Source organism: Cygnus atratus, chromosome 10 (assembly GCF_013377495.2).
Source record: "Cygnus atratus isolate AKBS03 ecotype Queensland, Australia chromosome 10, CAtr_DNAZoo_HiC_assembly, whole genome shotgun sequence".
Lineage (NCBI taxonomy): Eukaryota > Metazoa > Chordata > Aves > Anseriformes > Anatidae > Cygnus > Cygnus atratus.
The window spans coordinates 4,852,378-4,866,684 of record NC_066371.1 but is presented as its reverse complement, the minus strand read 5'-3'; the positions used below and the strand labels follow the sequence as shown (position 1 = coordinate 4,866,684).

Here is a 14,307-nt window from a genome sequence, read left to right as displayed (position 1 = left end):
GCAGATGAATTTTTTCCAGTGACAGCATCCTCCTCATTTCCAGTGCTCAACACTTAAATAACCACCCTGTTCAGACCAGCCACGAAACTGCTGCTGAAATCTTGTGATTTGATGTGGGTGGGGAGACCCAACGAGAGCAATGAGACTGTCCATGAATGTGCTGGGACATGGGTGAGATGCAACCAACTGCTCCTTGGGGTCTGCGCTGGGGCCCAGAGCTGCAGAGGATGCGACACGGGAGTCATCGGGAGGGGAGAAACAAAACAAAAACTTCGGACATGGCAACTTGCATTACCAGTGTGAACAACCAGCATTTTTATTGCATTTGAGAATGCTATAATGTCAGTAATTAGTACTGACTACACAACATTTTTTATTGTCTGTATCAACAGACATGGAATGATGGAATTACAGTTGATGTAAGGAATGAGTTTCTTTTATGCCTTATCAAAAAAAAAAAAAAACTCTTGTTACTGGCAGCACATACACACAAAGCACCATGCTAACAGTCTGGACTGTACCATTTTCATCAAGGCTTATGGGTAGAAGATAGTTTGTTACCTGTTCTGGGTCCATTAAAATGCAGTCATTACTGCAAATTCACCTCGCAAGACTAGAATACTAAATGACTTCTGAAACATCTAAAAACTCAATCTGAGTTCATTAACCAAAGGTACCAAAGGATTTCAAAAGAGTTTTTTTTCCATGCTGTAATGAACGTGAGATTATTGGCAATCTGAAAACTACAATAGTTCAAAATTATTTTTAAAAACTTTATATATATATATTTTATGTGTGTATATATATAAAATATCTAATGATCTGCAATATTTGTAGAATCAGAATCCCTGCCCCAGTCTCTTCCTGAAGTCAGGTCTCCAGAAGAGGGGAATTACAGGAATTGTGGCTGGACTCTTGCGAGTGAGAATCAAAAAAGGTCATATTTTGTGGTCACTTACTCTACATAAGCCTTGATTTTTCATTTCACTTCTAGCTGAATGCAGAAACCTAACAGGTTTTACATTTACAAACTTTTTTTTTTTTTTTGTGGACAAGGAAGGCTTTGACTCTCATTCCTGACAGCGATTTACCTGATACATGGTACTACTTTCATAATGTACGCTTTTCTTTGAGAAAAAAAACATGTAACAAATTGTCTTTACATCTTGGCACCTTGTAAAGTTTTTTTTTTTTTTTATACAAAAGTTCAATAGTTTGACACTCCCCCATTATTAATCACTACTTCACTGATAAACTTTGAAAGTGTGACCCTGGAACTCATCATGCAAAATATTTACTGCAGCAGGAGAAAAACATTTTTTTTTTAAATGACTTTTTTTTTTCCTTTCAAATATATGAACTTTGTTTAAGACAGCCAGAAAAGGCAGTGGTAAGATAACAGAAGGGGTGGGAAAGTATCAAAAAAACAGCTTAAACACAAAAACTGTACAAAAATGCTTCGATCAATGATAACAGGAGAAAAAAAAAATCTGTCAACTATGTTACAATTTAAAAGCTGAAAAAAAAGTCAGGGATTTTCTCCCACATGTCAGCAAATGTCATCCAATATTCTTAAAGCAAGGATAACTAAATAAAATACATGTGCAGCGTATTCTGCAATTCCATTACATACAGTAGTTTTTTTTTCAAAGCTATTTTTTTAGTATAGTTAATATAAAGCAGTTGCACAAAAAGCAAAAGGTGTTTTGACAAACAGGTCTGCATTTATTCCTTTTGAGGAATGATATCTAAAAAAAGGACCTTTCCACCTTTTCCTCCCTCCCCACCCTCCCCCCAAAAGACAAAGGCTCACACAGACACAGTGGGATATATATGTACAACATAATAAACCCCTCCCTAAAGAAGCAACCGTATATCCAAAGGGATACAGAATCAGAATTGTAAAAATCATAGTGAAGTTTGCTTGATGTAAAGCCTGAGATTTTCAGTTGGTTCTTCTGCAAGGCTGCGACACCTGCCAGATATGTTAAAATCTAATTTTTTATTTCTTTTTCTCTTTTTTTATTTTTTTTATTTTTGCTACAGTCTTTAGACTAAGCATGCAAGACATACAACTAAGTGCAACTGAGTGAAATGTATTTTTTATTTACTCATTCCCTAACAGTTTGGACTGAGGTATGCGTACTAACAGTTTCTCATGCTGTTATCTTTACTCATGTCTAGCTACACATGCTGAGAATGAACTAATCTACCAGATTTTTATCCCCCTTCTGAATACCGAACTAACCAGCAAACCACTCAGTTTAGAAGTACAGGGCTCAATTCTCATGATCCCCATCTGGCTACCGCCGGCACGTCACGAAGCTGCCTGGATATAATTTAAAAAAAAAAAAATGTTTCAAATGACCACAGACTGCCCTTTTTTTTCTTTTCTCTTCTTCTTTTTTTTTGTTTTGAAACAGAATGCAGAGTTGAATTTTATAAAAGTAACTGCCAATAAAATTTCTTGTACCAAAGCTTATGAGTGGACAGGAGTGTTATTTCCTTATGAAAAATGCTGACCAAAAACTAAACAAAACTGAGCGAATTTGCCAAGATCAAACAAAATTAAAGCAGTCATTCTAGCACAATCCCAAAACAGAAGTGGCACACAATCTGTAGAACCAAAGACCTTTTTTTTTTTCTTTTAATTCTAGAAATACTATTGTGTGGTCCAGTTACGTTGCGGGAGCCTTTCTGTTCTCTTCTGTGTCTTATTAAACTGTCTCCTTTATCTGATACCCTAATTTTCTGCAAAATAGCTGCATCTTTGCTTTCTCAGCTTCCATCTCTAGCTCCCCTAGTAACACTGTTTCCTAGTTTTAGCCTCAAAAGCTCTCCTGATTCCTCTTTACAGAATTTCATTTTGGTCACTGTAAAGAGCTACAAATAAAAAGTAACAACTTTGGTTCAGACATCTACTTGGCCTTCTAAATTTTCTAGAATAAAGGAGCAGTTTCCCTCTCAGGTTAGCAATAGCCCACATCTTGTCATTTCCCTCTAAATTCTTCAACCTCCTTTGATCAACAATAAGAGGATATTTGGCTTCACAAGATAAAGCATATAACAGAGAACATAATTTACCTTTGTGTAATATCTTTGGTAATTTTAGGAAAAAAAAAAGGTACAAAGAAGAATATAAATTAAGCTCTGAAAGGCTTTTTGAAATAATAAAAAAGCTACAGTCCTACATAAATAAATGAGTGACGGAAAAGTGGTTGCAGAATGAAAATATTTAGGTGTTTGGTGACCAAGGTTTACTGACCTATAGCAACAAATTTTGTATGTCATGTTTGCTTTGAAGAGCATTGCCAGTTTTGCCTAACAAGCCCCGAATTCTCTCCTATATTTCCCGTTTCCTACGGTGCGGTTTTGATACTGGCTGGTGTAATATTGCATAACAATCTTAACTGCAGTACTGGATTTGCACAGCTGAAATTAACACTTTAGCATTAGTGGGTCTCTGTCCTTATTAACTCCCATAACAAGTTCAATCTGAAATCTAATTTGTATTCAAACAGATTAATGCCACCAAGCAATCCTGAACTGATGTTTAACCGTGAAACATCACCACGTACAATAACAATTTAATGAAGTCATCTTTCCAACCACTATTTGCAAATGCAAATGCAAAAAGAAAAAAAAAAGTAATAATAAATGTATAGGTGCCCATCTCGGTAATCTTAGATATTCCAGAAAGATTTGTTGACCCATTAAAACTCACGTTAAACAACCGAGAACCTGCCACTGTACTATTCATTCTCTAATATAAGTGAATTCTGTTGGTGCTGCATACGTTTTTCTTTGTGCTGTTCAATTTTGTGGCATTTGCTAATATTCACCATTGCTGCCAAAAAAAAATCAAAAAACCAAACCCAAAAAAAATACTGCTTTGTGGAATGAATCTGTGTTGCTTCCTACAGTGTTTCTATGTTCATCTGTCATTCATTCTCATTCTTGCAGTACTTCGTTTCTCTCTCTCCGTTGGACAACCCTTCCACATGTATAGTGCAGCATTTGGGACCTTTTCAAAAAACAACAAAAAAAGAGACACCGAAATGGAATGTTTTCCATAGCTAAAGAAAACATGGTGGCATCTGAAGGAAACTGGAATGAATGACAGAAAAAACTACAAACAATTCAATGACATTCAGCTTCGTATAATAAAAACACCTATTAACATTCATCACAAAGTACAGAAAACGTTGAAGCCTCCGAGAGGCCCTGGGCCCAGATGAGGCCTGAGGTCAGAACTTAAAATGGTAGAGGAGAAGTGGGGCGGGGGAATAAAAGCAATACATTAAAAAGTTTGGGATAATTTTTTCTTTTAACCCCTCCCCGATATACACGCTCACACACACACACACACACGCACATATCCACACACGTGCACACACAGGCCTTCCCCATCCCAAATGGAAGCAAAAAAAAAAAAAAAAAAACCAAAAAAACAACACAAATGGAGTAAAGGCAGTGATAATCAACATGCAGTACTGTGCAAATATGTTGTCCATTGGAATCCTTAAAATCTGGGCAAAGACTTGATCTGCAGTTCAGGTGTACATGCTCAGTTTGATGTCCTCAAGTGTCCAAAATTGGCAGGACCTGCAGTCCACAGTTGGCTGCTAAATGTAAGTGAATCAGTTTAGCGAATTTACAACACTGATGTTGACTGTAAGAGAGGAAAATCCCAAGTACCAAACAAGTCCATCCAATGCACAGAGTACAAATTCCTTTTTTCAACAAAAAGTAGAAAAATCAAAAATACTCCCAAATGGGATACTTGATGGCACTAAGAGTTAACATATTTCATAGTTGTCAAAGTGGACTGAGAATCCTCCAGACTGTACAATAATGGAGAGATTTCACAGCTAAGTTTGACGTGTTCTTCCAATCTTCATTCTCAGGATAATGATGTCAGACATACTCATTCTATGTCCTCATTTACAGGTTCATCTTCATAATCTCTGTCGTGATCAAAATCTGGACTGTGGTTGGCTGTTGTCACTAAGGATAGCGGGCCTTCATTTTCATCTGGATCTAGCGGTTCTTCTTTGACATGCACGGGGTGCCTGCAAAAATGAAGACACGGTCAATCAGCAAGTTGCTTGTTAAGAAATGGTTTTGACAGCTCAGGCAGTTTGGGGAGAACCGTGGGGTGGTTTTGGCGTCGGGAGGTGGCATGCCAGGTGCCGGAGCTCCCGGCACCAAGGAGCAGCCCCGCAACGTCGGCACCAGGCACCGGAGCCATGCGAAGCCTTCGCCGGGGAGGCAGCGCTCAACCGCCCGGCTTCTCTGGGAAAAGATTCTGGGAGGAGCACCTCGATGGGGCTTCCGCCTCAGGATTGAGAGAAAACGCTCTCAGCTGACATATTAAGTTGATTAACACAATCTTTGGATAAATAAGTGGAATAAGCAGCTGAAAAGCAAAGCGGCGGTTTGTCAGCCTGCCGAGCCGGCGGAGGCTGGGCTAATCACCACGCGCTGTGTGTGCGGCGTCTCTCGTTAACATGCAGAACCTGTGAGACAACTCTCCAGAGGACGACCCCAAGTGAGGTTCTATCATTAATCAACTTCAAGCAAACACAGCAAAGAGACACCATGATACATGCTTTAAACTCCAAATTAATGCATATTTTTACAAACTGTCAATAAGGGAAGAAAAGCCCTGCCAGGAAACACAAACAGAGAGGAAAAGGCTCGCTCAACACAACAATATGATAAGAAAGCACAGTCCTAACGAGAATAATAACGCTGTCAGCTGTAAACAAGGCAGAACATGATCCCCAGCTCATGGTGGGCACAAGGATGTACTAAAGAGATGAGATCTGCCAAATTTCTCATTATGGCATAGCACATGAATAACCCGCAGGGGAACGGGGCTTGGTCATTCAAAACGGGTATGATAACAATTGAAAAATGTTGTTCGTAAATCATATTTACAACAAATCCTATACAAATACAAATTACCTTTTCTTTTTTTGTTCGGCAGCTTTTGAAATGTAAAATAGCCATGTGAGTCAATAGTGTCTTGTTGGTGGGACTTTATAGGAAAGTAGAATTTTATTGACATTACCAAGTATTAATAATGAGACACAGCAATGGAGACCCTGTTTGCTTCCTAAATAATTGATGTTGTAGGCAATCCCTTAAAATAAAGTGTTAATGAGTTCAAGTCCCACTCTGTCTCTCATTGAGTAGATATCTACCTCCTAGAGTCTTGTTTTTTCTCCATGTGAGCTGATTTAACCCCTTCACGTAGGCTACTTGAAAATGTAATCCGAAGTACAAGCATTCCTTGTAAGAACTTTTTCTCTCCTTGCGCAGCTCTGCTTTGAAATGAATGATTTCAAATAGCTGTATTTTATTTTACATATTGCGTAGAGAGGAACAACAATACTTTTTGTACTCTGTTGCACTGACAGACAGGAAGAATAAATCACTGAACAGGGAAAAGGTAGCCCTGCCTGTTACAAGAGATCAGGGCGAACCAGCCATACGCTGGTACCGTGTACAAAGCCGCATTGCCCCCTGTTTATTCATTTCAGCCTGAACCTGGCTCAGTTTGGGAAGCACCTAAGTTGCTGACTACACACATCTCTAATGTGAGCTGCAAATGCCTTTCAAGTCCCTGCATATTTCAGCTTCTTGAGTTGTGAAGTGCTAGATCAATACTTAGGCATTATCTGCACCTTCCTGCCTGTCCAACCAAGGAACGGCGGGGAGAAGTGATGCTACTGCCAAGCAGTATCCGCGCACACACACACCTTTTCCCTTTAAATTTACAAATACAAGTCCTATCAAAACATGTCTGGATCAAAGAGGTTCCTCTGCACATTGAATTATTTTAGCTGCACATCATTAAAGGCAGAAGAAGCATCCCTAAAACCAACACACCTATCCCCTGTCCCTGGGGAGGGACATGCTGATGAACTGGGAGGACCAGTGCCAACGGGAAATATCCCTCCCCTGCCCCACAGTGCTCCGTGTGGGGCCTTGGCAAACCCCAGCTGCCACGAGGATGGAGGTGTAGCTCACGCCATTTTGACACAGTTATCGAAAAAGGGAAAAAAAAAAATAAAAGGAGGACAAGATTCAAATATCAGGGGTTCAGAACTAACCAACCTCTTCAGTGCATGAAACGGCCCGCTGGATGAAGCCAGCACGCCGGTGGGCACGTGCTGAGTGTCTTGGCGGCTCGTGGCCCGAGCGAACATGAAACCATGCTGATTAGTTGCAACTAGAAAAACTTACATTATGAATAGGCTGTGGGGCCCTCACTTGGGAGAAAATGTGAAATGAAAAACAGAAGAAAAAGGGGCAAAGAGCGGCTACACACCCAGACCGGTAAAGTGTGTGCTATGCAGCCTTTATGGCTGGGATCCTTTTTTCCTGCCGTTCTAATTTAGAAGCCTTGCTTGTTGCCTTTTTGGTTTTGATGTTGCCACCAGGCTTATTTTTGCTTTTTAATTATTATTTTTGGAAATGCAGATGGAACATTTTCAAAGGTAAGAGGAGAATGTGCTTCACACAACACAGAGGTGGCATCGGCATGTGGAAGGGAATTTCTTCATGCACGGACCACGTCGCAGTCTCCCACCACATCCTTGCACTGCTTCGTGGGCAGAAATGAACGGGTGCCAGCAGATAAGGGAGGTACCCACTGTGCACACAACAACCCGAAATTCTCTGAAAGCTCCTTCAAAGGGCTCTGAACCTTTCCAAAGCAAACCCTGACCACCTTATGGTTTTGTTATGAAAGCAGGTGAAACCAGGTGGTTTTAAGTGAGTTTCTCTTTGAGGTTTGGTTCGGTTCCCAGAAGCTGAAGCAAAACGTAAGGAGTGAAAAGCAAAGCAAGCATTAACTTACGCTGCTGAGCCCTGAGCGAGACATCGCCAGGGAGGACCACAAAGGCACAGGGAGGCACAGCCACACCGCCCTCTTCCCAGAGCTCACGTGTTGGACGGGCATCAGACAGCGAGCTTGGCAAAAACTCCATCCCCCAAATTAGGAGGGTTATATCTGGGTAATGCAACCCCCCAGGGAGGGATTTGCATGGAAAACAAAAATAATTCATCTCCTTGCATACTCTGTCAGTCATAACCACAAAGCGGCACGTGAGGAGGAAACCGTACTGAATTAGTGATTTTGCTCAAACATTTCAGAGCAACTGGCAACATTCGGTTTAAATATGCTCAAAGGCAAAGGGAGACTTTTCTCTCTCTCAAGTGAGTCTGAATCTTTGTTTTCCATCTCCCAAGCAGGGGAGGAAAACCCATCGTATCTGAACTACAGAAAAGGTAAATGCTGGTGTAGGCGAAAAAAGAAACAAAAGAGAGGGAAAAAGAAAGAAAGAAAAAAAAAGGGTTTCCTATTTCTTTTTTGTAGTAGCAGAATTTCAGCCCGTTCCTTTTAAGTAGATGCCTAAGACTCCAGAAGGGGTTAACAATAAATAACCTTGCTGAACACAGATTCCCCTTCTTTTCACATCTGAGTAATTCTTTTGTTTGTCCACTCTGGGAACAGAGGAGTTTTTAATAAAGCTGACTGTTGTTTAAAGCCACTGAGTTCTGGTGGTGCACACAGCATGGAGTAGTTTGCTTTGTGGCTACCTTTGGAGCATATCAGGATGAAAGTGTTATGTCCCCAAGCTGTAATTATGCGACTACTTTCTAGTGTTTCAAAAGGAGGGAGAGGAAAAAAAAAACAACAAAAAAAAAACCCTAGCCGAGGTTCAATGTGTCATAAAAAGGAAACGAATGAGCGGTAATAAGACTTCAGCTAAAGTGTTAGACTTCCTAGCTGTCATGTTAACAAGGTCTTCTAAACCTTACAATAAAGTTTAAAGCTTGATTTATTTTAATGTACTGAAATTGTTTAAAAATAATTTGCATTATGACAAGGAAATCTGTTCTGAGAAAAAAATTGAAAATGTCAGTAACGAGGCCTGCTCACTGAAAATCACAGGTTGCACAGTGTCTGCAAAACTGCTCTTGACTAGTGATTTTATTTACTAAACAGGGCAAACCCTGTGACGTCTGAATGGTGTTCTGGCTTTAGATCCCTTCAAACTACTTAGAAACACCATTTTAAGGGGGAGGCTCAGAGGCTGGTATTGGAACATCACCTAGCCACATTTTACTTAAGCAAAAAGAAATGTTCAGCGGAGAACACATATATTATCAATTCTGAGAAAATGAAAACACTCAGGAAACAATCATTTCCATATTACAACAGAAAATTGGATTTTCTGGTGAATAATGAAAATGAAGCATCCCTCCCCCTGTCCTTCTCTCTCTCCAGTATTTGTTCTGTGCCCCTCAACTTGGTATCAATGTGCTAAGAGAAGATTCTTAAGTGCAACAAAGGCCACGACTGTGCACAATTCTGGAAAATGTCCCAGCCTGTTTCAACTCAGTTATTTTTCTCCCCTCTCAGTCTCTTCAAAGACAGTGAAACCTTAGGTGAAATGAGAAGTGCACGAACTACACTAGCCTTGAACTTGCAAAAAATAATTACTTGGATTAATGCAACATCATAAACGTTCGTCCCCGTCTGTTAGGCCAGGAGGAACTCTTGGGAGAAGTCTCATTTCTGGAGAAAACCCACGTCCCTCCACTCCTCCTTCACTCTAGCCCTGCGTGGTCATGGGCAGAGGATAACAAATTGTGACTGAAACTGCCTCAAGATGAATCCGTTTGTGATAGATGGAAAGTGTGTCACGTAATGCTACTTTGGGAGAGATAATTAATACTGCACAAACAACCACTGGAAAAGCTAAACACATTATTTGAATGTTTTGAAGTAAATGGTAAAAGACAATGTTTAAATTAATTATTAATTAAGAATGAATGTTGCCATCTTTAAAGATTTTTTTTCAAAGCACATTGTGCACTGATTTAAAATGCTGTGATATCAAAGTATCCAGAGCTTCAGATTCCTTTGTGCCCCCTCCCCTCTGACAACACATTATGCAGGTGTGAAACTTTTTTGCCATTAAATGCTAATTAGTTTCACAACTAATTACTACAGTGGTATTAGGTTAATGTTTTTCTACTTTTTGATTTAGACTTACTTTTGTAAATCCCTTATTCAAATTACTTTGAAGTGAAAGACTACAAATTAGTTCTCTTTTTAATGCGTAATGTGAGCCGTGGCAAGTCAGCCAGTAATTTTACAGCCATGCTAATAACACCAGCAGCATGGCAGCGCTGCTCTCACACGCGTTCACTTGCACAGGTAGTCGACCGCTCCGGATAGTTTTTAAAATTTGAGAACTGCAAGACTTATAAACTCCGGCTTCCTCGCCAGCTGCCAATTATCCAGTATGCAATTTGAGGGGAGGGGGGAATTTACAGCTTTGCAAACTCGCTCCGTCACCCCATAAATACTGAACACACCCATAGGGGCATCACACCCTTCCTGCCTTACCCTTTCCTCTGCAAGCTGGCTGCCCTGGTGCCATTCATGTTGAGCAGGGACAGCAATCCCCCATTACTTCATGCGGTTATATATGCACTCATTATACTGCCGTCTGTTGCTATAATGCTCCTATTAATTTTCTTTTTGATATTTTAAGAGCAATCTATAAATCATGCAGACCTTCACGTGTGCCATCATTAATGCTTAGCAAGGCCGCTGTGCATCGAGTGTTTTTTCAAACCCGCCAAAGCCGCCCATTTCCTAGCTCTGCCCCACCGGGCGCGCTTGTCGCTTGGTCCAAAGGGAAGAGAAAGACCATTTTTTTCTACAAAAAACACAGTTCCCTTAGAGTTTCGCAACCCTGCAGTCCAAGGTTTAAAGAAGAGAATTGCAAATGAGTTAAAAATTTTACAGCTCTGTGTGCCAGTCAGACTGGACCGAGCTGATTCCTTTATGTGAAAAAGGTGGTACGAGGCCCCTTTATGTCCTCGTCAGCCTAAGCGGGTCCCCAGATGGAGACCTCTGCTTGTGCTGCTCACTCCAAGAACCTCAGAAACAAAGCGTGAAGACTCCGAAGCCACAGTCCAGCAGACTAAGAACACCCAGATGAGCGCACACATCTCTGCCATACTTACATTGCTTGCATAGGGGAACGTCCTGGACTACTGTCACTCCCATTACTGTTCGTATGCTCCATTGCACCATTAAGCTCTTCCCTCATCGCGTTGGCTAAATTGCCCAGAGTGGGATTTCCCATGGAAGCAGTAGTGTATAGAGGTATACTGTTCTCAGCCATTGAAGCCTGCCAAGGACACAAACAAACATATGAAGAGCCATGACTAACGTTTTTATACATTGCACAACACGCTCATTTATTCCAAAACATTCTCCACATTTACATTATTTGCAATTGCTGTTTTTTTTAAATATTGTGCTTTCTGATAGGTATTACACTGATTCCACCAAGGGAAATTTAGCGTAATTTACATCTGGGTTTATGCGTTCATAGCTGTACTGGCTTGCGAGCGAAAATGGAGCTTTCCATTCCCTATTTGGAATTACACCTCCTGGAAAAAATAAAACTTGCCTTTCCTATTCTCGTTTTGCAAAATTGTGTTTGGGGCTTTGGGTTTTTTTTTGTGGCTTAGGCTTGGTTTTTGGTTTTGTTTTTAACGAAAGGTTAATGAGAAAAAAATTACTCGCTCGGCTGATAACTCCCTCCTAGCAGAGCGAACAGGCACACAGCGGGATGAAAACGTTATTGAGCTTTGTTTTTCTCATGACACGAGCGCGGTTAGTGCACGCTGGATTTCTCGGAGCTGCAGTGACACACCTGAGAGCTGAGCCACTCCATGTGAAATTCACAGCCCTGCCTTGTCACTGGAAACCGAAAATCTGACGAATTCTAACGAATCCTCCCCCCGTCACTTTTTAAGCATCAGCAACTCAGCTCTTCTCGGAGCTCTAAGAGATCTGACCATTTTACTGAGATTTGCCATTGTTCTGAAGATTCACCACGCAGAGGCACACCGCAGTTAACTTTCTAAATGGAAATCTTTGTACAAAGAGAATGAAGTGCTAAATATTTCCCTTCTGATTCCCAGCGCTCTGCCTGCTAATATTTACTGTATGTCAGGATTAGCTCATGTTGACGGCACGGTCCCGTGCCTGGCGAGGTGGGAGCGCAGAAGCCCCGAGCCTCCGAGGAGCCCGGCGCTTGGCGGGGACTGGTGTGCAGGGAGGGAGGTCGGGCTTTACAGGGCCATAGCGCCGAGGGACTCCAAGGACATTTAACCATTTCACCCATCTGAGCCGGATCCAGCTGACATCATCCACAGCTTTCCGAGCCGCGTCAGCGCCGGAGAGCCCCAGATGCTGGCTCGGCAGCGCTCGACCTGCGCTGGGGGGAGGTCAGCCGGCTGCGGAGCCAAAAACTCCATCTGACTCTGGGGCTGCATGATGCAACCTGCCCATGGGAGGGGAATTCAGGCAAACGCACTCCCCACCGAATGCTCTCGTCTGCTCCTAATTCGTGGGACAAAACTCCTTGCTTGTTGCCATCTGAGCCAGCAGAGCTGTTCCCAGGCAAGCAGAGCCAGAGACCAGGGCTGGGTGGGGGGGTGGGACGGCCAGCCCTGCCGGCAGCATCTTCAGGAGCATGGCCCCTTTTATTCTTCCTTACGTTGACCTCTCCATGTGCAGCCCTATGTGTCACACATGATTACAAAAGCTATTCTAACGGGGAGGATTATTTTTATCTTCTTGATTCAACAACTGGCAAACTCATTGTGATTAGGGGATGCAAAGAATGGTTCACATTTCCTGCACTTGGCAAAATAATGACTCAAGTTCTTCACCCATAGTGATAACTTGTAATTGCAGTAAAGCAATTTCTTGGGGGAGAGGTGGGACACGAGGAGTAGCTGCTATGAAGATAATAATGGTGGTGGTGGTGGTGGGAGGGGGTTGGGAGCACAAAAGCCCCCAGTGACCCGCTGGGAAAAGACAGTGCTGGTGAGAGCTGGAGTGCCCCTACCTTCCCCACACACAGCAGGGAGGGAGCTGCTGCTCCCTGGCCACGAGGGAAAACAGATGGAGGAGACATCGGAGGGGTCTGGGAGAAGAAGAGGGGAGGCACAGGGAAAAGAAAAAACATATGGGGAAGCTGACTGCACGAGGGAGGTCAGCGTGCCAGCGCTGCCTTGTGCTGCCCACGCTAAACAGCTTCGCCCAAGCTGCCCTGCACCATGAGCACCACGTGGAAATCTGGCCTCCAAATCTAACCAAAGGGACAGGAACCTGCTTGGTTTATTTTAAACCCAAAGGAGGACCTGTCTCAGTGCAATAAACAGCATTATTTATCATCCCAGTTTATTACAGGGGGCACTTAAGCGGTAGCAAATCTGGCCCAGGCTCTTCTCTCCAAGAAGTGAGTTCCTCCAGTGCTACGTGAGGCTGCGGGCACGTGCCACTTCCAGGGAAAGTGGGGAAGGGAAGCAGTTTGGAGGTTATCACAGAAGGCAAGAATGGATGGAGATGACGACAACGACACGTGTTTCAGAAATAAAACACGAACAGTTCCGTATGATAAGCATATTAATTGAAATTAGTCACATAGTTAACAATGTGAAGAAATGCAGGATCATTTCATTTTTGCCTTTCAGCCTCATGAATGTAAAATGTGCTTGTAATCTTAATACTATTCAAGAGACAAAGCAGTCTTTAAAAATCACACTTCACAAGACTCAAGGGAAAATAAGTTACTAATGAATGGTATTTACAGTTGCTTCATTTAAACATGCTTTCATTTGCTTTTCAGAAGTTACTGCATAAACTCAAATAATTAGGAGAAATGCAGAACATCACTTTTCTCCTAATAATCTGCTTCTTGGCTGAGAAATGAGAAGTCTGGTAAACCTTCCACAAAACGCGGTTGCCCAGCAAATATCCACGGCCGTCGGTGAACTGCTGGAGAAGCAACCCTCAACAAATGACCGGGGTGCAACCACTTGAGGTGCTGCCTCCGGCTGAATTTGCACTGTAGGGAACAGGCTTGGACCCAAGCACAAACACCCACAAACAAAAACCACCCTGCAAATCCAGGGCACGGTAATGCATTTGCGTCTTTGGTTCGTTTAGTGAATGCTGACTTCACCTGATGTTTTTGAGATAGACTCAGGAATTTGTAGGGATGGAAAAAAATGTGAACCTGATGTACAGCACATGAAAAACGTCTGGAGAAGCACACACTTCTACCCTGCAAGTTATTAATTGTGCACCAACACTTTGTGTATTTCTATGTTGTGAAAAACAGAATTTTTGCCCTACAGTTACAGTAGTTTAAACCAATAAAAATTCCCATTTTTTTCCATAGGAATTGCGAC

The 14,307-nt window shown here is 42.0% G+C and overlaps 1 protein-coding gene across 37 annotated transcripts in view; it reads right to left on the bottom strand.

Annotated features, from left to right (window-relative positions):
* Positions 1–286: 286 nt before the first annotated feature.
* Positions 287–14,307, bottom strand: part of FOXP1 (forkhead box P1) — a 370,718-nt gene continuing 356,697 nt past the window's right edge. For all 37 annotated transcript variants that reach the window (XM_035547093.1, XM_050712861.1, XM_035547101.2 and 34 more), the window contains 2 exons: positions 11,059–11,225; positions 287–5,072 (listed from right to left, as the gene is read on the bottom strand). In XM_035547093.1, the coding sequence (XP_035402986.1) occupies positions 4,928–5,072; positions 11,059–11,225 (312 nt within the window). In that variant the 3' untranslated portion in view covers positions 287–4,927. The remainder of the gene's footprint in view (positions 5,073–11,058; positions 11,226–14,307) is intronic.